Source organism: Silurus meridionalis, chromosome 29, assembly GCF_014805685.1.
Source record: "Silurus meridionalis isolate SWU-2019-XX chromosome 29, ASM1480568v1, whole genome shotgun sequence".
NCBI lineage: Eukaryota > Metazoa > Chordata > Actinopteri > Siluriformes > Siluridae > Silurus > Silurus meridionalis.
In genome coordinates, this window is record NC_060912.1 from 4471347 (window position 1) to 4497380 (window position 26034).

At 39.4% G+C, this 26034-nt stretch overlaps 3 protein-coding genes across 3 annotated transcripts in view; 2 read left to right on the forward strand and 1 right to left on the reverse strand.

Annotated features, from left to right (window-relative positions):
* osbpl3a (oxysterol binding protein-like 3a) overlaps positions 1 to 6880 on the forward strand; it is a 43318-nt gene extending 36438 nt beyond the window's left edge. Inside the window, 4 exon segments of the mRNA XM_046844017.1 lie at positions 34 to 178; positions 354 to 480; positions 2189 to 2311; positions 6454 to 6880. Of these exon segments, the coding sequence (XP_046699973.1) occupies positions 34 to 178; positions 354 to 480; positions 2189 to 2311; positions 6454 to 6550 (492 nt within the window). The 3' untranslated portion in view covers positions 6551 to 6880.
* A 489-nt stretch (positions 6881 to 7369) lies between these two features.
* The window catches only part of pals2b (protein associated with LIN7 2, MAGUK p55 family member b), a 42648-nt gene continuing 23983 nt past the window's right edge, over positions 7370 to 26034 (reverse strand). The window contains 2 exon segments of the mRNA XM_046844018.1: positions 7370 to 8093; positions 25670 to 25850. Coding sequence (XP_046699974.1) covers positions 25674 to 25850 — 177 coding nt within the window. The 3' untranslated portion in view covers positions 7370 to 8093; positions 25670 to 25673.
* On the forward strand, positions 8125 to 25675 carry gsdmea (gasdermin Ea). Its single transcript, XM_046844019.1, has 10 exons — positions 8125 to 8541; positions 17069 to 17276; positions 17560 to 17755; positions 20970 to 21135; positions 22261 to 22381; positions 22482 to 22610; positions 22803 to 23129; positions 23250 to 23342; positions 23430 to 23500; positions 23618 to 25675. Exons 2-10 carry the CDS (start codon positions 17069 to 17071, stop codon positions 23861 to 23863), a joined length of 1557 nt encoding a protein of 518 aa, XP_046699975.1. The 5' UTR covers positions 8125 to 8541; the 3' UTR covers positions 23864 to 25675.

A 26034-nucleotide genomic window follows, 5' to 3' on the forward strand; every position in this document is an offset into this window, starting at 1 on the left:
TTTTATGTTATGTATTTTTATATTGTTTGTCAGTCCAAGGCTAGAAGCTTAAACACTAATGATGTAGAGGCAGTTGTTACTGATTCGGAGGGCCATGTGATTCATTCACTCTTTGGTAAATGGAATGAGGCTTTGTACCTTGGGGACCCACCCTTAGCCATCTGCATCTGGAGAACCAGTAAGTAAATAATGAGACTGGCATGATTATAAATCTATTTTACAAAAATATCTGTACTGGTAGCATTTTATATTGAGATTTGTTGCATTTCATTAACACTGGTTTGTGTGTGTGTGTGTGTGTGTGTGTGTGTGTGTGTGTGTGTGTGTGTGTGTGTGTGTGTGTGTGTAAACAGACCCCATGCCTGAAGACTATGAGCAATACTACGGCTTCACTCAGTTTACTGTTGAATTGAATGAACTTAATGAGAGTATGAAGTCATTCTTGCCTCCAACAGATACACGTTTCAGACCAGACCAGCGGTGCGTATGTGCGCACACACACACATACTTACAAACAAAAATACGCCACCTTTTACAAATTTTTACAAAACCAATTTGGAACTGAACTGAACTGAAATCCCCAAAAGATCTAAAGCAGGGGTTTACGATTAGATTTACAATTTAACAGTAGCATTTATAAATGTTATTATGGCAGTAACATGCATGTTTAATATGACTTTGGATTAAGTTAATAAAAACCAAGCAAATATTGTATGCGCTGGATTATCAGTTAAGTGTTAAAATTTAATTTGCATGCCATAGCACAGCTTTCCAAAAAGTCAGGTGTGTTTGAAATGTTAGTTTAGCACTGGTAGAATTACCGAGACGTTTGTTTATTTTCCCCATTTAAATGTACAGTTGAAACCAGATATTTACATACACTTCAGAAAAAACACACAAAAACTTCTTTTTTTACTGTCATACATTAATTCAGAGTGAACTTTTTCTGTTTTAAATCAATAAATATTAACATATTTTTTGCATTTGTATAATGTCAGAATCAAACGAGGGAGAATTTTTATGTATTTTTATTATCACTTTCATCATCATATCACTTTCAGAAGTATACATACACTAAGTTTATCGTACCTTTAAACAAAAAAAAACTCCAGATGATTCCATTCTGAGCTTAAGAAACCTCTGATAGGTTAATTGATTCCATTTGAGTTAATTGGTGGCACACCTGTAGATGCATATAAAGGCGTTCACGTTCATCCGTTCAGACAATAATACGCAAGTATAAAAAACATGGGAATGTACAACCATCATACTGCTCAGGAAAGAGACAGTTTCTAATTACCAGAGAGGAAAGTTATTTGTTGCGAAATGTGCAAATCAACCGCAGGACAACAGCAAAAGATCTTGTGAAGATGCTGGCTGAAACTGGTAAGAAAGCCATTACTTCAAAACCACCATAAAAAAGCCAGACTACAGTTTGCAACTGCACATAAGGGAAAAAATCTTAATTTCTGGAGACATGTCCTGTGGTCTGACGAAACAAAAATTGAACTGTTTGGCCATAATGATAAACGGTATATTTGGAGGAAAAAGGGCGAAGCTTTGAAGCCTCAGAACACAATCCCAACTGTCAAGTATGGGGGTGGTAGTATAATGTTGTGGAGCAAGAAGTCCTACAAACCTGACCCAGTTACAACAGTTCTGTCAAGAGGAGTGGGCCAAAATTCCAGCAAACGTTTGTAGAAAGCTTGTGGAAGGATACCCAAAACGTTTGGCCCAAGTGAAACAGTTTCAGGGCAATTCCACCAAATACTAAGGAAGTGTATGTATACTTCTGACTTTGATAAAAGTGATAATAAAAATACATAAAAATTCTCCCTCGCTCGAATCTGACATTTAACAAATGCAAAAAAATTTAATATTTATTGATTTAAAACAGAAAAAGTTCACTCTGATTTAATGTATGACAGTAAAGAAATAAAAGTTTTTGTTTTTTTCTGAAGTGTATGTAAATATCTGGTTTCAACTGTAGCTTGATAAATGTGACTCTAATATAATTTCAAAATGCTAAATCTAATAGTAATACATACAATAAATGAATGGAACAAAAGAGAATGGTGAGTTTTGCTTGTCAACCAATTTGTAAATTGAGACTCCTTGTTTGGGAAACCCAGAGAGGGTTCAGTTGTTTTAACCCAATGCACAAACACCACATCTGACATCATTTCAGGTTGTTGGAGGAAGGAGATATTGCTGGAGCAGAAGAACAGAAAGAAAGAATAGAGTCAGTACAGAGGGAGAGAAGAAGAATTCTTCAGGAGAGCAACATGACTCACACACCCCGATTTTTCAAGTATGTAACCAATGTAGTTATATTCATTTGTTTTATTAACAATGTTTGTTTTATTTTATTTTTTAAAGATATGTTTTTAAGATTCACTCTTGGTGTATATAAAGTCACTGAACACTTTATTAAGAACAATATTCTAAAACAGATTATAAATACACTGCGTAAAAGATGTAAAAAAGTAATGTTTAGGTGCTGGCTGTGCATTCAGTATAATCACATTTTCTGTGATTAGGTTACAAAAACAAACAAAGAAAGCTTAGCTTTGGGAACACCCCTATCTTAATTGAGGAGGTAGTTGCTCAGTGGATAAGGTTCTGAGTTTCTGATCAGAAGGTTGGGGTTCATGTCTCCGTTATCACTGATGCAACTCCCAGCTTTCCAAAGTCGCTGGGATATGTGACGAAATAATTTCACCCTGCTGTAAAAGAACATGTGACAAGTATAAAGCACATTGTTTTTCAAATTTAATCAGGTGGAACCTGAGGGACAAAACAAAACAGGTAGCAGATTAGTCTATGTTCTTCCAGGCCTCACTGGTAAAGTAAGAGCGAGATTATTTCCAAGCTGTGATGGATAACATTCGGCCACAGTCTTGCTGTTCAAACTACTTCAATTATAACTAAAGCTCACAATGTTTTAGGGAGCACCAAATAGATCTCCACCAGCTTAGGATTTGCTATCTACACCTAGACTTTATATGGTTCTATGCTTTTCCATGAAAACTATGCTGCTTTTGCTAGTCACACTTCTTCTTCTTCTTTCGGCTTAGGGTTAGGGGTCGCCACAGCAGATCATCCGTCTCCATACCCCCTGTCCTCTACATCTGCCTATTTCACACCAACTACCTGCAGGTCTTCCCTCACCACATTCATAAACCTCATCCTTGGTCTTCCTCTTTTCCTCCATCCTCAGCATTCTCCTACCGATATACCCCATGTCCCTCCTCTGCACATGTCCAAATCATCTCAATCTCGCCTCCCTCACTTCATCTCCAAAACATCCTATATGTTGTGTCCCTCTAATAAACTCATTTCTAATCTTGTCCATCGTCGTCACTCCCAACAAAAACCTCAACATCTTCAGCTCTGCTACCTCCAGCTTCACCTCCTGTCTTTTACTTAATGCCACTGTCTCTAATCCATACATCACAGGTTCACCACTGTCCTATAAATTTTCCCTTTCACTCTTGCAGATACTCTTCTATCACAAATCACTCCTGCTATCACTCTTCTCCACCCACTCCCCCCTGCCTGCACTCTTTTCTTCACTTCTCTAACACACTTTCCATTACTTTTCACTGTTGACCCCAGGTACCTGAACTCCTCCACCTTCTCCACCTTTTCTCCCTGCAACTGCACCCCTCCACTGCCCTCCCTCTCATTCACACACATGTACTCTGCCTTACTCCTACTGAATTTCATTCCCCCTCTCTCCAGCGTGTATCTCCACCTCTCCAGGCTCTTCTCAACCTGCTCACTACTCTCACCACAAATCACAATTAACATCCGCAAACATTATAGTCCATGGAGACTCCTGTCTGACCTCGTCTGTCAACCTGTCCATCACCACTGCAAACAGGAAAGGGCTCGGAGCCGATCCTTGATGCAGTCCAACCTCCACCTTGAACCCGTCTGTTGTTCCTACTGCACACTTCACTGCACCAGCACACTGTACCAGCACACTACGTCTCCATTCCTCAGGCATCCTCTCACCTTCCAAAATTATGTTGAACAACCTGGTTAAAAACTCCACTGCCATCTCTCCTAAACATTTCCATGCTTCATGTCATCTGGTCCAACGGACTTTTCACTCTTTATCTTCTTAATCACTGCTTTAACTTCCTCCTTACTAATCCTATCCACTTCCTGCTTCAACATCTCCACACCATCCAACCTTCTCTCCCTCTCATTTTCTTAGTTCATCTGCTGCTCAAAATACTCCCTCCATCTTCTCAACATGCTCGGCCCCTCTGCCTGGCCAATAAATCCTGTTCTCCTGCTTTAGTGTCCAACTTCTCATACAGCTCCTAATATGCCTTTTCCTTGGCTTTCACCACATCCCTCTTCTCCTGCCTACTTTTCTCATCACTCTGTTGATCCCAATTCTGTTTTGTCAACCTCTTTTTCCTTATGCTCTCCTGCACTTCCTCATTCCACCACCATGTTTTTGTCCTCCTTTCTATTTCCAGAAGTCACACCAAGTACCTTTCTAGCTGTCTCCCTTATCACTTCTGCAGTAGTTGCCCAATCATCCAGCATCTCTTCAGCACCGCTGAGCCCCTGTCTGATCTCTTCCCTAAATCTCACACTAAAGTCTTCCTCCTTCAGTTTCCACCATCTTATTCTTTTTTTCGGTCCTCACTCTTGTCATTTTCTTCTTCACCTCCTAAATCATCCTACAGACCACCATCCAATGCTGTCTAGCTACACTGTCCCCTGCCAACACCTTACAGTCTCCAATCTCCTTCAGGTTGCATCTCCTACATAGAACATAGTCCACCTGTGTGCACCTTCCTCCACTCTTATACGTCACCCTATGATCCTCCTTCTTAAAATAAGTATTCACCACTGCCATTTCCATCCTTTTAGTGAAATCTACCACCATCTGCCCTTCCACATTCCTCTCCTTAAAGCCATACCTACTCATCACCTCTGTTCCCTTCACCTACATGCCCATTAAAGTCTGCCCCCAATCACCAATCATTCATTCCAAGGTTCACTCTCCACCAACTCACTTCAAAAAATGTTCCTTCTCTTTCATCTCACAGCCGACTTGTGGAGCATAAGCACTGATGATATTTATCATCACCCCTTCAACTTCCAGCTTCACATTCATCACCCTATCAGAAACTCTCTTCACCTCCACTACACTCTTACCAAACTCTTACTTCAGAATCACCCCTACACCATTTCTCTTTCCATCTACACCATGATAGAACAGTTTAAACCCACCTCTAATATTCCTGGCCTTACTCCCTTTCCACTTGGTCTCCTGAACACACAACATATCTACCTTTCTTCCCTCCATCATATCAGCTATCTCCTCCCTTTACCAGTCATAGTAACAACATTTAAAGTACTGTATTTTCCGGACTATATGTCGCTACTTTGAACCCCGCGGCTTAAACAATGAAGGGGCTAATTTATGGATTTTTCCTGGGTTTTTCCTGGTTTCACAAGCTTCAAGACCAAAAAAACTGAGTGACATAACATTAAACCAATGAAATTGCTGAACGGGTTCAGGCGAACCACTGAAATTCTTTATATTAAATCAGATGCGCTCCCACTGAATCGGGCCGCACCACATAATAAATATGGATGAGGTTCCTCTGACGTTTGACCTGCCGCTCACTCAGACTGTCAACAGGACTGTGAACAGGAAAAAACGCACTTCACCTGTGTTCTGAGCTGCACGGCATCGGGAGAAAAGCTTCACCGATTTTAAACGCACGACGATGCCAAAAGAAAAACTCCCGAGAGAAATTGTTGTGTAAGGAAGGAGAAAGACAGTGAACAATGACTTTCTTGGTAGGCTACTGTTTAGATACATGTATACAAGCCGTGTAACAGACACTGTCTTTTATTAAAGCCTGTGTAAAGGTCATTAGTTTCAGTGTAGACACCTGCGGCTTATAGACAGGTGCGGTTTATTTATGTTCAAAATAAAAATCTTTGTCAAATTCAGTGGGTGCGGCTTATATTTGGGTGCACTTTATAGTCCGGAAATTGAGGTACCAACCCGAACCTCCACTCTCCTGCACTTCTCCTTTCCCTGCTGTCTCTGTAGACATATTCCTTTTCTCTTTCTCCTCCTTCAGCCAACAGTAGCCCAGTTTCCACCAGTATCCTGTTGGCTAGCAATACCTTATGTTGGTCGATGGTAACCTGGGCTTCGACCGATCCAGTACGAAATTCTGATTTGTGATCCTCATATTTGATTTGGCACGTTTTACGCTGGATGCCCTTCCGAACGCAACCCTCCCCATTTATCAAAGTGGCAGTGCAATGAGGAAAGAAAAAAATAGAGCAAACAGTGCAGGAGTTATTGATGACAGAAATGCTTAGTTTAAACCCTGCTGAAACAGGCAAGTTATTTAAAAACAGGTATTTGTGTCAAAAGAACATACATTTCTTTTTTTGTATTAGGTGGTCTGAAGATGATTCGTGGATCAGCAATGGCACATACTGGCAGTTGAGGGAAGACCCCGGTTTCAGGAATTTGGAGTTCCCTGTGCTCTGGTGACCAACGGGGACTTTCCTATTGCGATTATGCTTTTATTTCCTATGACCAAATACAGAATATTTTATTTGCGTCACAAAGCTGACATTCGTTACCAGACTTGATTGGCGGTTGGATGATGATACAGTGATGGCATACATGCATTAATATAATTTATAAAGTTGCTGTTAAATAAGATCCCATTTTTTGGTGCAATCAGTAGTGTGGTTCATTGATGGGGAAAATTGCTGCAGGATGATTTCAGTGAAAAAAACTACCACAATATGACACATTTTCATAATAATGTGATGTAATTCACAATTAATTTACTAATTAAAAAAACTTTTTACAGTTGTTATTTCTCAGTTTTTGTTATTCTGATGTTATGATGGAACTTTGTGCAAAAGAAATCCCATCATTGCTAGCGAGCAGACATCAGGAAAGCCTTGGGAGGCCAGTCGCGACATTAGCCGGTGACATTAGTCTCTACCAGCCTTAGGTTTTTTTTTCTCGTTTTTTTCCCCCCACCCAAAAAAACAACAAACCTACACATTTTTGAGTTGTGTTGGTGTGCAGCACCAAAAGAAAAATCCCCAACCAGCTGCTTCTTCCTTTGTCATACTTTTTTTAAGGAACGGATGTAGTTCTATGTTACCACATTCATACATTGTCACTAATTTCTTTCATTAATTCCAACTTATATTTCATTTGTCCTGTTGGGGCCACACCTAGACTATCCAATGATGTCAATATGTGACATTTTGTAAAATGCCTGACACAAAAGTACACTTTATAATCAAAAATATTTTTTACTGACTTCACAATTAGGGTCTGACTGAAACCTGAGATGCAAATCCATACATTTTTTATTGATTTGCTTTTTCTAAACTCTTAATACAGTTCTCCTCATTTACATGCACCTTGGCACAATAGCTAACATAACATTAAAAATGCCTTAAGTTAGAAAACACCTCCTAGACAGTAACTTAAATTTAGAATTGGGTCGGTCTGTCTATCTATCTATCTATCTATCTATCTATCTATCTATCTATCTATCTATCTATCTAGATAGATAGATAGATAGATAGATAGAATGAATCATGTATTCAGCCATATTTATTTCAGATGGTAGGAATATGACTTTCCATTGACATGGTTTTTCACAAGTTTTATTTCCTCTTTTTTTCCTCGGTTCCAATCCACGACATTCTTGCCCACAGTTTTCTATGCAGGTACAGGAACACTTCTTCTTGACTTGAAAGCCCTTGTCCTCTTGTGGAAAAAGCCCTTGTTCATTTGGACTTATTAACATGGTGTTCTGTGAAAGACAAAAATATAAAATGTATTTGTGCTTGTGTATCTTTCACTCATTTGGTCGACTTTACTGGAAACACCAGCCTTGAGTAACCAAACCACAGCTTCCACTTCCACAACAGTTTTGATAAATCAGATGTTCTTGTACTTTTACATTCAAAAGTACACGTCAATGGATATCTTCATCTGAAAAATCTTCTATAGTGGTCACGTGCATGTCATCATCCATATCACCAACAATCCTCTGACATTTCTAAAAATAAAAGATTCAATAGTATACAAGTGTCAATAGTATATAGTAATCAAAATGCTATATTTTATTTATTTTTTTAATATGGATCAATTCCTTTTCATCTGTTTGAGGCTGATTTGAGAAAGGAAGACTCTCTTCAGTATCAGTGTAGTGTTTCTAATAAAAGTTCTTAATGTTAATCTTTTTTTACACACTTCCCTTTGACAAAAATAAATCAGTTTCATGGCACCTCCCACAGCTTTCATTTGAACTGCGTATAGTTTTTGGGGAATTGTAACATTGGGCTCCTCTAAAGATAGGTGTTAACTTCACAAAAATCAAACTCTATCACATCTTGTGAAAAAACTCTCTTGAAGAGAAAGCAGTTGTTCATGTTTTTTCCCCCAGAGTTACCAACGCGTATTTTTCCCTGCGGCATAATCAGAAGAACCGGACACCTGAATACAAGGTATACTATAGTAGTGTTTAAATATTAAGAGATAATCTATTGTACTAAAGCAAATTAGTCTTCTGTATATGATTTACTAGTTTATATCCTATATTTGATAATGTGTATAAAGAAATATTTATTTATGTAATGCCTGTACTGGGTTTTGTGTTAAATATTGCTATTTCTGTTTTGTATAAGACCACGACAGCCATATAACAATTGAAAATCAACCCCAAATTCGAATATTTTTTTCATAAAGAATTGTTGACACACCTTAGCAGGAAAAACACATCAGGGGGTTAATTATCTGAAGATTTCTTTTGCATTTTAGGCTACTACTATTTACAGATCTGGGCTGGTATTTCTGGTAACTCTTTTTGCCCCTGATTTCTATGTAACAATTATTAGATGCAGATTTACTGTAGAAATAGTGTATTTAATTACTGTAGCCTACAACATGAACAATATGGGGTGAAAAATGTAATGATGTTTCACTCTATGTAATTATTGTTTTTCACCACACACATGATTTTATATATATATATATATATATATTATTAGGGGTGGCACGGTTCACAAAACCCACAGTTCGGTTCGTATCACGGCTTTCGGTTCTGTATGGTTCTTGTTGTTATTTTTTCTTTTAATCTTCAACAATCCAGAAATTTCCTTCAGCATTTGATATATAGCTTATTAGCTTAATTATCCACAATTTAGGATACAGTATTAATATTTTTGTAATGTAATCATGCACTAACTGAATTTGACTTGACTTTAAGCACATTATTGGGAGCATCTCTGAGTGTCAGCGAGAGGGAATATTAAACCGCGGCTCAAATACATTCATCAGCTGAGGAAATCCTTCACACTCAATCACGCTGCACGGTTGCATATCTTTCGCTATAAACATCCCCAATGCTTTAGTTCTGGCTATCGCCCTGTCCGACTTCTCACTGAGAGGCTGCTTAAATGCTGCGGACAGTAGAAGCTGTTTCCTAACCGGCTCTCTCCTGTTTGTGCTTATCGACACATTGGCGTGATGTCTTCTCAAATAAACTGTTATATTAGAAGTGTTGCCATTAGCATATTGAATGCATTTTGCTCAATCCTTGCGCGCAGTCGCAGTTCTATCTACTGATTTATTTCCGTTGTCATCGTAAGTAAAATAAAACCCAACATGTTTCCACACACCGGATTTGAACGACGCGGGCGCATCCGCCAACTCCGTGCAGCCTTCATTATCTCCTCCACCTGCCATTTCTGCAGCACTCCTTACTCAACTTTTACTGTCAATATGTATGTTCACGCGAAACTGTCTGAGGCGAAACTGAGCACGGGGCCACATTGCGCATGCGTCGAACCGTGCAACGCACACACGAACCAAACGGTTCGGGTGTTTTTCCATGTACCGTGCCACTAATATATATATATATATATATATATATATATATATATATATATATATATATATATATATATATATATACAGTGAGGAAAATAAGTATTTGAAAACCCTGCTATTTTGCAAGTTCTCCCACTTAGAAATCATGGAGGGGTCTGAAATTGTCATCGTAGGTGCATGTCCACTGTGAGAGACATAATCTAAAAAAAAAAAAATCCAGAAATCACAATATATGATTTTTAAACTATTTATTTGTATGATACAGCTGCAAATAAGTATTTGAACACCTGTCTATCAGCATTCTAGAGTTCTGACCCTCAAAGACCTGTTAGTCTGCCTTTAAAATGTCCACCTCCACTACATTTATTATCCTAAATTAGATGCACCTGTTTGAGGTCGTTAGCTGCATAAAGACACCTGTCCACCCCATACAATCAGTAAGAATCCAACTACTAACATGGCCAAGACCAAAGAGCTGTCCAAAGACACTAGAGACAAAATTGTACACCTCCACAAGGCTGGAAAGGGCTACGGGAAATTGCCAAGAAGCTTGGTGAAAAAGGTCCACTGTTGGAGCAATCATTAGAAAATGGAAGAAGCTAAACATGACTGTCAATCTCCCTCGGACTGGGGCTCCATGCAAGATCTCACCTCATGGGGTCTCAATGATCCTAAGGAAGGTGAGAAATCAGCCCAGAACTACATGGGAGGAGCTGGGACCACCGTTTCCAAGGTTACTGTTGGTAATACACTAAGACGTCATGGTTTGAAATCATGCATGGCACGGAAGGTTCCCCTGCTTAAACCAGCACATGTCCAGGCACGTCTTAAGTTTGCCAATGACCATTTGGATGATCCAGAGGAGTCATGGGAGAAAGTCATGTGGTCAGATGAGACCAAAATAGAACTTTTGGGTCATAATTCCACTAAACGTGTTTGGAGGAAGAAAAATGATGAGTACCATCCCAAGAACACCATCCCTACTGTGAAGCATGGGGGTCGTAGCATTATGCATTGGGGGTGTTTTTCTGCACATGGGACAGGGCGACTGCACTTTATTAAGAAGAGGATGACCGGGGCCATTTATTGCGTGATTTTGGGAACAACCTCCTTCCCTCAGTTAGAGCATTGAAGATGGGTTGAGGCTGGGTCTTCCAACATGACAATGACCGAAGCACACAGCCAGGATAACCAAGGAGTGGCTCTGTAAGAAGCATATCAAGGTTCTGGCGTGGCCTAGCCAGTCACCAGACCTAAACCCAATAGAGAATCTTTGGAGGGAGCTCAAACTCTGTGTTTCTCAGCGAAAGGCCAGAAACCTGACTGATCTAGAGAAGATCTGTGTGGAGGTGGGCCAAAATCCCTCCTGCAGTGTGTGCAAACCTGGTGAAAAACTACAGGAAACGTTTGACCTCTGTAATTGCAAACAAAGGCTACTGTACCAAATATTAACATTGACTTTCTCAGGTGTTCAAATACTTATTTGCAGCTGTATCATACAAATAAATAGTTAAAAAATCATACATTGTGATTTCTGGATTTTTTTAGATAATGTCTCTCACAGTGGACATGCACCTACAATGACAATTTCAGACCCCTCCATGATTTCTAAGTGGGAGAACTTGCAAAATAGCAGGGTGTTCAAATACTTATTTTCCTCACTGTATATAAATATCAAGAGAAACAGGAGGCACCTGAGCTAATTTTCAAGTGTTGCTGCAAAGGGTCTGAATACTTATAGATGTGATATTTCAGAGTTAATTGTAAAAACATATACAGACATTTCTGAAATGTAACAAGAAATACCAAAATAAAAGATGGTGCTATAACTCTGAAACCTGAATATATTTTAGAGTAGTCAATGTGCAGCTTGTATAACAGTACAGATTTACTGTCCTCTGAACAAACTCAACATACAGCCATTATTGTCAAAATAGCTGGCAACAAAAGTGAACACACCCAAAGTGAACATGTCAAAACTGACCAAATGGCAATATTTTGTGTGAGCAAAATTGTTACAGTGAGGAAAATAAGTATTTGAACACCCTGCTATTTTGCAAGTTCTCCCACTTAGAAATCATGGAGGGGTCTGAAATTGTCATCGTAGGTGCATGTCCACTGTGAGAGACATAATCTAAAAAAAAAAAAAATCCAGAAATCACAATATATGATTTTTAAACTATTTATTTGTATGATACAGCTGCAAATAAGTATTTGAACACCTGTCTATCAGCATTCTAGAGTTCTGACCCTCAAAGACCTGTTAGTCTGCCTTTAAAATGTCCACCTCCACTACATTTATTATCCTAAATTAGATGCACCTGTTTGAGGTCGTTAGCTGCATAAAGACACCTGTCCACCCCATACAATCAGTAAGAATCCAACTACTAACATGGCCAAGACCAAAGAGCTGTCCAAAGACACTAGAGACAAAATTGTACACCTCCACAAGGCTGGAAAGGGCTACGGGGAAATTGCCAAGAAGCTTGGTGAAAAAAGGTCCACTGTTGGAGCAATCATTAGAAAATGGAAGAAGCTAAACATGACTGTCAATCTCCCTCGGACTGGGGCTCCATGCAAGATCTCACCTCATGGGGTCTCAATGATCCTAAGGAAGGTGAGAAATCAGCCCAGAACTACATGGGAGGAGCTGGGACCACCGTTTCCAAGGTTACTGTTGGTAATACACTAAGACGTCATGGTTTGAAATCATGCATGGCACGGAAGGTTCCCCTGCTTAAACCAGCACATGTCCAGGCACGTCTTAAGTTTGCCAATGACCATTTGGATGATCCAGAGGAGTCATGGGAGAAAGTCATGTGGTCAGATGAGACCAAAATAGAACTTTTGGGTCAGAATTCCACTAAACGTGTTTGGAGGAAGAAAAATGATGAGTACCATCCCAAGAACACCATCCCTACTGTGAAGCATGGGGGTCGTAGCATTATGCATTGGGGGTGTTTTTCTGCACATGGGACAGGGCGACTGCACTTTATTAAGAAGAGGATGACCGGGGCCATTTATTGCGTGATTTTGGGGAACAACCTCTCCCTCAGTTAAAGCATTGAAGATGGGTTGAGGATGGGTCTTCCAACATGATAATGACCCGAAGCACACAGCCAGGATAACCAAGGAGTGTCTCTGTAAGAAGCATATCAAGGTTCTGGCGTGGCCTAGCCAGTCACCAGACCTAAACCCAATAGAGAATCTTTGGAGGGAGCTCAAACTCTGTGTTTCTCAGCGAAAGGCCAGAAACCTGACTGATCTAGAGAAGATCTGTGTGGAGGAGTGGGCCAAAATCCCTCCTGCAGTGTGTGCAAACCTGGTGAAAAACTACAGGAAACGTTTGACCTCTGTAATTGCAAACAAAGGCTACTGTACCAAATATTAACATTGACTTTCTCAGGTGTTCAAATACTTATTTGCAGCTGTATCATACAAATAAATAGTTAAAAAATCATACATTGTGATTTCTGGATTTTTTTAGATAATGTCTCTCACAGTGGACATGCACCTACAATGACAATTTCAGACCCCTCCATGATTTCTAAGTGGGAGAACTTGCAAAATAGCAGGGTGTTCAAATACTTATTTTCCTCACTGTATATAAATATCAAGAGAAACAGGAGGCACCTGAGCTAATTTTCAAGTGTTGCTGCAAAGGGTCTGAATACTTATAGATGTGATATTTCAGAGTTAATTGTAAAAACATATACAGACATTTCTGAAATGTAACAAGAAATACCAAAATAAAAGATGGTGCTATAACTCTGAAACCTGAATATATTTTAGAGTAGTCAATGTGCAGCTTGTATAACAGTACAGATTTACTGTCCTCTGAACAAACTCAACATACAGCCATTATTGTCAAAATAGCTGGCAACAAAAGTGAACACACCCAAAGTGAACATGTCAAAACTGACCAAATGGCAATATTTTGTGTGAGCAAAATTGTTACAGTGAGGAAAATAAGTATTTGAACACCCTGCTATTTTGCAAGTTCTCCCACTTAGAAATCATGAAGGGGTCTGAAATTGTGAGACAGCTGTGTTCATGTGTATGACCACCAGACGCTGTTACGGTACAGGAATCATGTAACCACTAATCTGCATGATGATGTAATTAATAAACTTTGCAACCTCCGCTTGCTGCGACCTCGGCAGCAGTGCTTGAGGAAGCAGTAGTACAGGAAGCGGGCGGTGTCTGTGCTAGGCTAAATGCTAACCCTAGCTTTGCACCAAATGCTAAACATAGGCCGGCTCTCCCGTCCATTCTTCTTTCAAACCTCTGCTCCCTGGACAATAAATTGGATTACATCCAACTCCAGCGTACCATGAGGCGAGAGTTCAGAGACTGCTGCGTTTATTTTTTTTTTTTTTGAGGAGATGTGGCTAAGCGAAAGAGTTCCAGAAGCATAGACAGGCTAACCGCATTTTATGCAGACAGAAACGCAGCTCTGTGCGGTAAGACTCGGGGCGGTGGCTTGTGTGTGTTTATATCAACAAGGAATGGTGCAAGAACTTTGTGCATGTCTCACACTACTGCTCATCTCTAGTGGAGTTCGTGACTGTAAGATGCAGACCATTTTATTTAACAGAGGAATTCACCACTGTTCTTCCCAGCCCTAATGCTCACCCCGACAGATTGGTTATTATCGCTGAAGATTTTAACCATGGGAATCTCAGGACTGTGCTCCCTAAACTCCATCAGCATGTGGAACTACAAGACAACATCACCTGCTTGTGACTGTGATGCCTCCCTCCCAGATGCACTAAACAACTTCTACATCCGGTTTGAGGTACAGAACAACATGAAGGCAAGAAATACCCCTCCTTCCAGTGACCAGATAATCTGTCTAACCACAGCTGAAGTGAGGAAAACTCTATGCAGAGTTAACTCACGGAAGTCTGCTGGACCAGACAACATTGCTGGCAGTGTGTTCAGGGAATGTGCAGAACAGCTAGCGGATGTCTTCACTGACATCTTCAACATCTCCATGAGCAGCAACGTTGTTCCTACATGCCTCAAGACAACTACCATCATCCCTGTGCCAGAAAAGTCTACAGTCTCCTGCCTTAATGACTATCGTCCTGTTGGCTCACACCCATCTTGATTAAGTGCTTTAAAGAGGCTCGTCATGAGGCACATCAAGACCCAGGTTACACCCATGCAGTTTGCGTATCGTCCAAACCGTTCCACAGACAAGGCCATCTCCACAACCCTCCATCTGGCTCTCACCCACCTGGACAACAACGACACATACGCACGAATGCTGGTAATAGACTTCAGCATTCAACACAATCATCCCTCAGGATCTGATTGATAAGCTGAGCCTACTAGGCATGAACACCTCCCTCTGCAACTGGATCCTGGACTTCCTGACTGGGAGACCTCAGTCAGTCCCGATCGGGAACAGCATCTCCAGCACCACCACACTGAGCACTGGGGCCCCTCAGGGCTGTGTGCTCAGCCCACTGCTGTTCTCTCTGCTGACTTACGACTGTGTAGCAATGCACAGCTCGAATCGCCGATGACACGACCATGGTGGGTCTAATCAGCAAAAACGACAAGTTAGCAGACAGAGAGGAGGTGGAACAGTTAACAGCTTGGTTTTATTTAACCAAATAGATGATTGTTGACTGGAGATCGTCAAGAGCACCAAAAACCTCACCTGGTCACTCAACACCAGCTCCATCACCAAAAAAGCCCAGCAGCATCTCAACTTTCTGAGAAGGCTAATGAAAGCGCATCTCCCTCCCCCCCATCCTGACCATGTTCTACAGAGGGACAATTTAGAGCATCCTGAGCAGCTGCATCACTGCATGTTTTGGGAACTGCACCGTCTCAGATCGCAAGACCTTACAGAGGGTAGTAAGGACAGCTGAAAAGATCATTGGAGTCTCTCTTCCCTCCATCACGGACATTTACACCACATGCTGCATCCGCAAATCCAACAGCATTGTGGATGACCCCACATTTTTTGTAGCTCTATGTTGTTAAGTGTAGCACCAGGGTTGTCGTTCTCTCATTTTCACAGTGTACTGTGTATCACTGTGTATGGTAGAAATGAAAATAAAAGCCTCTTGACTTGACTTGATGTTCTGCTTTAGAATGCCACATTACATGTTGGAATCCATGTTTCCCCACAATGAACCGCAGCTCCCCAGTACCAGCAGCACTCATGCAGCCCCAGACAATGATGGTACCACCACCATGCTTGACTGTAGGCAAGACAGAATTTTCTTGCTACTCCTTACCAGGGCAATGCCACACAAGCTGGACACTATCTAAGCCAAACATGTTTATTTTAGTCTCATCAGCCCACAGGACATGGTTCCAGTAATTTGTGCTTTTGGACCGGTTGTTTCAACAAACTGTTTGCCGGCTTTCTTGTGAGCCAGTTTCAGAAGAGGCTTCCTGCTGGGACGACAGCTTTACAAACTGACCTGTTGCAGTGTGCAGCGTATGGTCCAAGTACCTACATGGGAATCTTCCGCTTCTACAACCTTTAAAGCAATGCTGGCAGCACTCGTGTCTGTTTTTTGAAGCAGCTTCTGCACCTGACGCACAACACGAGGACTCTGCGAGGTCTGTTCCAAATGGAACCCGTCTTGGAAAACCTCTGTATCACCCTGACCACTGCATTGTAACTCAGTTTCAGGGTGTTACCGATCTTCTTATAGCCTCGGCATCTTTGTGAAGAGCAACAATTCTTAAATTCTCAGAGATTCTTTGCCATGAGGTGCCATGTTGAACATCCAGTGGTCGGTGTGAGAGAATTGTACTCAAAGCACCAAATTTTAACTGCTCAAATACAAGAGACACAAATGTGTATGGTCCTGTCAAGCAGACAAAAACATGAACATGTGGCTTTTCAGGGTTACTCAATATACAGTTCACTTTTGTTGTCAGCTATTTTGACAATAATGGCTATATGTTTTATTACAGTAAATCTGTACTGCTATACAAGCTGCACATTGACTAAAATATATTCAAGTTTAATTTTGAGAGAGAGAGAGAGAGAGAGAGAAAGAGAAAGAAAAGAAACATGGTATTTAGCATCTTATCATCCATGAGGTAAAATATCTCAGACCAAGCCATTTCATGACTAATATGTTTAAACACCTTGTATGTTGGGAGCAGATGTTTGAAAAGGTCACGCATAGCCTGCTTCATCGGACTGACCAAGATGGCACACTGATTGCAGTTTCCAGACTAAATGATTCAGAAAAACTGAAGCCACTTGCAGTGGTGATCAAGTGTCCAAGAACCTGGTTCTGGCAGAGAAGCAAATACAAGCCCACAGATTTCACTCTCAATGACCTGCTTCAGGGAAAGCCTATTGAACCAGGTACCCACACAGAGTAACCCACCAAATAATACAAATATTATGCATGCACACACACACACACACACACACACACACACACACACACACACACACACACACAGCTAATACATATATTATGGAGCTGCAATAATCATCTTATTCAAGCTTATATTACCATGGCAGCTAACATCTTTTTAAGTGAAAATACATTATGTGCATAATTTTGAAGTAGAGAAATGCACAGGAGTATATGAAATTAAAAACAATTTCAAAGTCTGAAAAGTATTTTTTTTGCTTTTCTCAGTGATAGAAAAAAAGGTGTTTCTAAATAAATATGAAGAGACACAAAAAGGCAGTGTTACTGGATCTGGAGAGATAGATATGACTGGAGTCAGCATGGAAGCCAAGGGACATGGGAAAGCTAATATTCTATCATCTCTTGGGACACTTCACAAGGAAAGTGTGATTATGCGACACTTTCTAAAAGACTCCAAAGACAGGTGAAGTAAATAATTAAGGAAATATTCAATGAAATGTTCAATGTGCTTTTCATGGTGTTTGGGAGAAAGGCATAATATTTTTTTGTACTATTTTTTATCATCTTCACTTGGACTTAAGTAATTCACATGTGACTAATGTAAACACTTTTAAAAACAGATTTTTAAAATTGTGTTAACTTTGTTAGCATGACAACCATAGTTCCAGTGAAAGTCAAAGAAACCATTATACAATTGTGTGAAAATTAAAGTAGACCCTCTTTGAATTCTATGTTTTTATGTATCAGGGCATAAAAATCATCATCTGGTCTTAGCAGGTACCTAAATACATACAACCTCAGATAAATAACAGCACATGACAGTTTGTAGTTTTTCCACACACGGCTTTTCTATTGGCTTATTTTTGTAAAACAAATAGTGACATTGTGTATTATGTTATGTGTTTTTATTTATTTGAAGTTGTATATACTGTACCTCATTTCAAGACCTGCTAAGGACCAGATGATTTTTATTGTCCTTCTTCTTCTTCTTTCGGCTGCTCCCATTAGGGGTCGCCACAGCGGATCATCTGTCTCCATACCGCCCTGTCCTCTACATCTGCCTCTTTCACACCAACTACCTGCATGTCTTCCCTCACCACATCCATGAACCTCCTCCTTGGCCTTCCTCTTTTCCTCCTTCCTGTGGCTCCATCCTCAGCATTCTTCTACCAATATAACTCATGTCCCTCCTCTGCACATGTCCAAACCATCTCAATCTCGCCTCCGTGACAATGTTGATGGAGAAGTAGAGAGAAGGTCAGAAGGAGTTGCATTGTGGATTTGTGGATTTAGAGAAAGCGTACGACGGTGCCGAGAGAGGAGTTGTGGTACTGTATGAGGAAGTCAGGTGTGTCAGAGAAGTATGTTAGGGTAGTGCAGGACATGTATGAGGACAGTGTGACAGCAGTGAAGTGTGCAGTCACACTGTCCTCATACATACTGTTGCTCACAGATGGTCACCTCTTCTCAGCCTGGCTTCCACTACTCTTTTCCATAACTTTATGGTGTGACTGATCAACTTAATTCCCCTGTAGTTACTGCAGGTCTGCACATCTCCCTTTTTCTTAATGATTGGTACCAGCACACTTCTTCTCCATTCCTCAGGCATCCTCTCACCTTCCAGAATCTTGTTAAACAATCTGTGTAAAAACTCCACTGCTATCTCTCCTAAACGTCTCCATGTTTCTACCGGTATGTCATCTGGTCCAACCGACTTTCCACTCTTCATCGCTGCTCTCACTTCCTCCTTACTAATCCTATCCACTTCCTGCATCACCAACTCCACATCATCCAACCTTCTCTCTCTCTCTGATTTTCCTCATTCATCAACTGCTCAAAATACTCCATCCACCTTCTCAACACACTCTCCTCACTAGTCAACACATTTCCATCTCCATCCTTTATTGCTCTAACTTGCAACACATCCTTCCCAGCTCGGTCCCTCTGCCTGGCCAATTTCGCTTTCGCTACATCCCTCTTCACCTGCATGTCCTTGTACTCCTGCCTACTTTTCTCATCACCCTGACGATCTCACTTCTGTTTTGTTAACTTCCCCTTATGCTCTCCTGCACTTCCTCATTCCACCACCACGTCTCTTTGTCTTCCTTTCTATTTCCAGATGTTACACCAAGTACTTTTCTAGCTGCCTCCCTCTTCACTCCAGCAGTAGTTTTCCAATCATCCAGCACCTCTTCACCACCACCGAGCCCCTGTCTGACCTCTTCCCTAAACCTCACACTACACTCTTCCTCCTTCAGTTTCCACCATCTTATTCTTCATACAGTCCTCACTCGACTCCTTCTTCTTCACCTCCAAAACCATCCTACAGACCACCATCCGATGCTGTCTAGCTACACTGTCCCCTGCCAACACCTTACAGTCTCCAATCTCCTTCAGGTTGCATCTCCTACATAGAACATAATCCACCTGTGTGAACCTTCCACCACTCCTATATGTCACCCTATGATCCTCCTTCTTCTTAAAATATGTGTTCACCACTTCCATTTCCATCCTTTTAGCAAAATCTACCACCATCTGCCCTTCCACATTCTTCTCCTTAAGGCCATACCTACCCATAACCTCCTCATCACCTCTGTTCCCTTCACCTACATGTCCATTAAAGCCTGCCCCAATCACCAATCGTTCATTTATAGGTACACCATCTACCACTACATCTAATTCACTCCAGAATTTTACCTTCTCCTTTATCTCACAGCCGACTTGTGGAGCATAAGCACTGGTGACATTTATTATCACCCTTTAACTTCCAGCTTCACGTTCATCACCCTATCAGAAACTCTCTTCACCTCCACTACACTCTTACTGTACTCTTCCTTCAGAATCATCCCTACACCATTTCTCTTTCCATCCACACCATAATAGAACAGTTTAAACCCACCTCCAATGTTCCTGGCCTTATTCCCTTTCCACTTGGTCTCCTGAACACACAAAATATCTGCCTTTCTCCTCTCCATCATATCAGCTATCTCTCTCCCTTTACCAGTCATAGTGCCAACATTTAAAGTACCAACCCGAACCTCCACTCTCCTACACTTCTCCTTTTCCTGCCGTCTCTGTAGACATCTTCCTCCTCTCCCTTCTCCTCCTTCGGCCAATGGTAGCCCAATTTCCACCGGTACCCTGTTGGCCAACGATACCTGTGGCGGTCGTTGGTAACCCGGGCCTCGACCGATCCGGTATGAAATTCTTAATCGTTTATTTTAATAGATGATTTTTATTGTCCTGCAATGTAAAATTAAAGAATTCAAAGAGGGTTTACTTTCATTTTCTAAAATTGAGACAATTAATGTCATTTACCAAAATCAGCTATTTGGAACAGTTCTTTATTATTAGGAAAATATATAAACTGGTGAGCTGGTTGGCTAAGGAAAGCCCTTCAGAGCTAAACAGTTCTCACTATAATAAAGAAAAATTCACAACTCATGAATTTAAAATGACTACTGTCCAAAAAAAACCTCCATGAACAAAGTGATGCAAAACTCTACACAGGTGAGTTATAATGTTGAGTGGGGTTGCACTAATGCACCAATTGTCAAACAAACAAACAAAACCTAAGCACAATCTCATAAGTATATTTATCAAAACAACTGGAAGCATCTTTAAGGTTGGGTAGTCAGTTTGCATTGACATAATTTAAGTTTGTTTGGGTTTTTCAGGAAAGTGGACCTTGAGCACAATCTTATTAAGCATATACAAGGCAAAAATCAGTTTTTCACTTTAGTGAAAGAGCGGATCTTCACCACTTGTGACTCCACCATTAATTTCAGTGAACTTAGAGAAGGCAGCTGCACTGCCATACTTCAGTTCATTTGTCCTGCAAAGGTACAGTTTTTATTTTACCTATACTACACCATGCCAAATCATATTGTTTCATACCATACTATATTATTTACAGAAACAGTATCCATCTGTAAAGAGTTGACAAATGTTACTCTGATAAAACAATAATGATTTGTCAGTCGGAGTCACCAAGATAATAATGTGTGTTTGGTTCCTCTCAAGGTTTCTTACTTATTCCATCTCAGAGAGTTTTTCCTTGCCACTGTCACCACTGCAGAAAGAACATTACTCATAATCACACACTTTGGTGCTCATGATATTTCTCTTTTTCCAGAGTTTGTAATGTTTTTATGATTTATAATCACACTCTTTTGAGTCTGGTTCTTCTCAAGGTTTCTTCCTCATACCATCTAAGGGAGTTTTTCTAGGCTGCTCATTGGGATAACACACATAATCCCCTAATATATTTTTTTTCCCCCTATAATTCATAAATACATTCTGTAAAGCAGCTTTGAGACTGTCAGTGGTACCACTAGTAGGCATTGGTCTGAAGAAACCCTTTCCTGGGCTGAGACAAGCTAGCTAGCTTCGGGGTTAGCCGACCTCCTCACAATGTCTAGCTTTTCTGGAGAAGTCTTTCTTAAAGGGAATAAATTAATACAATTTCATGGAACAAATATTAGAATTTAGGTTGTAAATGTAGGTCAGTGCTTCTGATAGTGTTTAGGCCAGCAGAGAAGGCTTTGCTGACCCTGACTGCCCACCACTAATATATATATATATATATATATATATATATATATATATATATATATATATATATATATATATATATATATATATATATAAAATATACAGAAACTGCTACAATTACTATCACAAACTGTCGATCACAAGACACTGTAATAAAATAACATTATTAGCTAAAATAACAAGAAATCTGTCAATGTTCAAATATATATAGACCTGAATGTATACATATGATCAGATAAGTAGCATTAACAATGCTTTTAAACTGATTTTTAATGCAGCTATTCACATAGAAATTTGAACCAGACAATGGTATTAAATGAGTAAATCTACAGAGATTAAGACATATCCCAGTCCTTAGCACTTTGTGACAATGTCTCTTCTTAAAAATGAATAATTATTGTATGCTGCATTTAGGTCCGTCTGTACCAGAGCATTTGTCTGCAGAACACCAGAGATGTTGCTATTGCGATCCCCCCTCACACTGTGGTGGCCTACAGTGTATTTAAAATAAGCATTAAAAGTGATGGTGACTATGGTTAGTGGTGTATTTATTTATTTATTGTTTTACTTTATATTAAAAAGCAGTTAGACAAGAATGACTATGAAATATGTACACGTATTCTATGTGTGTTCAGAAGTTGATGTTAGCCCTGATGGAATTAAGAAAGATTGCATCACTACTCAGTGTTCAACAGAAGAAGTGGATGGCTTACAGCCACAGACCCAAATAACAGAGGAATCTTCACTGAGTGCCCTGGGTAAAGGTAAATATGAGTCCATGTGTGTGTTCATGATAAATATATTTAAGTTCTAGACTGCAAAAACTGCCACTGTATGACATTCATGACCCAAATCAAATAATACCAATTTTATGTATAAAACACAAAACAGTATTGTGGTAAGATCATTTAGAATGGCTCTAAGAGAATGTGCCTGTGTGTTTTTCTGTGTTACAGAACTGACGAATTTAAAGGCGACATTGTGTGAACTGGCTCATCTGCCAACTAAAACCCGTGTCACTTTGTTAAATCTCTTTCAAGAGATTCTACCAGACCCTACACTCCTATCCACTTTAGAGGACAAGCTGAAAAAAATATGTGATGAATCTTTGTCTGATTCTCACCCTTATTTGCCTGACACCTCAAATGAGCTCATCGACAGATTTTTGGACTCGCTGCAGTCTGATACAGACAACAGAAATAGGGTCTTCAAGCCAAATGGACTTTTGCAAACAATTTCAAATCAGAAAGGAAGTCAGAGTGCAGCAGCCAATTGGACAGCAGGTGAAATAAACTTTTCTGATTTACAAAACATAATACATCAATAAGGTCATTTGTTTAAAATTAAACAGTTTGGATGAATGGCTGCTTCTTTAAATTAACTGACCAAAATTCTTTCATTAGATAACACCAGCCATAATGCATCACCTGTAAAGCCAACCAGTCGCAGGCAGTTAATCTTGATTGCTATGCACATGCTGATTAGTGCTGCTGAAGGTGAGTGAGATAAAGTGCTTTATCAGACATTTCATGATTTAAAAAGTGATCTCATTCTAGATTTGTATTTATTATTATTTTTTTTAGAACTGACAAGTAATGACCTTGCCTGGCTAATGAAATGCTCTTCAAACACAATAAATGGGTTACATTATTTAGTAAGTATATTTATTTGCCATTTACTTTTCATATACACTGGAAAGGGATAATAATTGGTAGGTTTTACTGAGCTTGTAATTCAGTTTCACTAATATACATGTGCTCTGCCTTATCAGGTAACTCGTCTGACAAATGCTTCCCGAGTCCCCTTCTGTGAGCTTAACTTCCTCTTAGGGGATGGTGAAGTAGCCCAGGAAGTGGAGTTGCTGTTCAACTCATCCAATATTACACTGAAGAAAGACAACAAAGAGCTGTATGCAGAGATAGAAAGTGGCAATACAGTCCTTCCCTTTGTACTGTGCATTGTGATTCATGGCCTTGCATACCTGAACGATTCATGTGAAATAGATATAGAAATCTGATGTGTGTTACTGATGAAATTAAAGCAAAAACTTCCAGCAATTCAATATTTTTATGATGTGAATTTAGAGCTTTGGTGGACATGAGGTGAACATGAATATAAAACAAATTATATTTTTATTAGTTTTAAATTATTGTATTACATTATTATAATTAGTATATATTTAATCAAACAGACTCTGATACTTATATATCTTCTTTTTAACAGTAATATTTTATTTTGATGATATTTGCAAATCAGCCATAACATTCAAACCACTGAGAAGTGTGACGTGTACAGTACTGAATATCATGGTACAAGTGAATAGACAGTACTCAAAATTGATGTGTTGGATCTGTGAGGATCTGTGCAATGTTGACAAATGCCAAATTTTGTAAGTCAACAGTGGCAGTGTGATGCGCTGAGCAATGCTCGCATTCCTGTACACGTTACTTTGTCATGTACCACCTATATAAACATTATTGCAGACCAAAAACACCTTCATGGCAACTGTATCTGTAATGGCAGTGACAGTTTTCAGCAGGATAATGCAAATTCTGCAGATGTCTGATCTGATTAAGCTATGTGGGATGTGCTTGAAAATAAGCTTAACTGACACCACAATACACAATCAGAGGTCTTGTGGGCTGCAGACATTGATATTAGGCAGGTGGTTTTATGGTATGGCCAATCGATGTACAGCTGTTGTAATTGATTGTATTTTAAACGTTTTTAAATTTGCAAGATGCTTTTAGTGACTGGTTTTATCTTTAAATCTGCAGTTAATTGATGTTTTTAATTATATTGAAATAGCATTTAAATTTTTTTTTTTAAATTGCTGTTTTACTAGGTTTTAACAATTACTATTTTACGTTACTGAAATTTTTACAGGTTTACAGATTTTTTTTAATGTGATAGTTATCACAAATCAGAAATTGTTGGAATAAAGAATTAATTATATAACTTGAAAGCTTTGAAACTGTTTTACATATGTTGATATCATTAAATTGTTTTAATAAATGCCACCATTATGTTATTGCAAAAACTGCAATAATGTGTGGGTAAAAAAATAGCATTGCAACTGTGTGGATCACAGCAAAGTTTTGCATCAATGTAGTGTCATGTTTTTATATCTCTGTTCTTCAAGATTAATTATGAACCGATCTGTGCACTTTGTTGCTAACATTTCTCTGTTTACATTATCTATAAAGAAAAGCTTTTAATAGAGCATATGCATACACATTCAATTTGGATATAAAATATTCTTTATATTTATTTCTCACCCTCAAAGGGTCAATGATTAGCCAGCAAAATACATGAACGAAGAGGAAGGGAAAGAGGGACCAGCTTGACAAGGTTCACTTGACATGGCACACTAAAAAAAATTGTCAGTGTCAAATAAATCTCCTAAGATCACCTTAACAAACTGCATAAACAGACACAAAGTGATAAACAGTATGTTAGAATATAGGCTCTATAACACTTTGTAAATAGCATTTGCGAATCAGATTTGAACTATCATATCGGCTAAGAGTAACCACTTGTTAGAAGAAAACCCCTCCACTGTGTTTTATTAGAGCCCTTATCTATCAAAAACTGCATTTTATTAATACAAGAGCACACAAGTATACAAGTAGAGAAACTAATAAAACAGCAAATATGAAACAATATAAAAATCTTTATGGCCAATTATTGTTTGCTTTTAATTCCAATGTAGAATTTGCATCTAAATGTGCAATAAAACCAGTTCATCTTCCCTATAAGTAGAAGTAATACTGTATTGTCTACATAAAACCAATATATATTGCTGCAGAGCTCATATACTCACACCTTCAGTAAACCCAGTTGACAGGAACCCACTGTGGTTCAGAATAAAGTCTGTCCAAAGCTGCCTGTAGTGTTTCCAATGCAGCGTGAAAGTTGTCATTCACAATGGTGAGGTCGAAGTAGTGTTGAAAAGTCTGCTGAATGTAAGCACTTTCATCCACTCTCTTCTTTAGATCCACATCCTGAGAGAAAAAATACTTTGTGAATTTGTTCATGTTTTTATAACAGAAGTCAATACTGTGGCCTGACTAACTAATGCTTTCAAAATAATTAACTGAAAGATAGTAATTATTAGCACTTCACAAAATAACAAGGTAGCCACAGCAGGATGAACATACATGAGTGAGAATAGTAAAAAAAAATGGA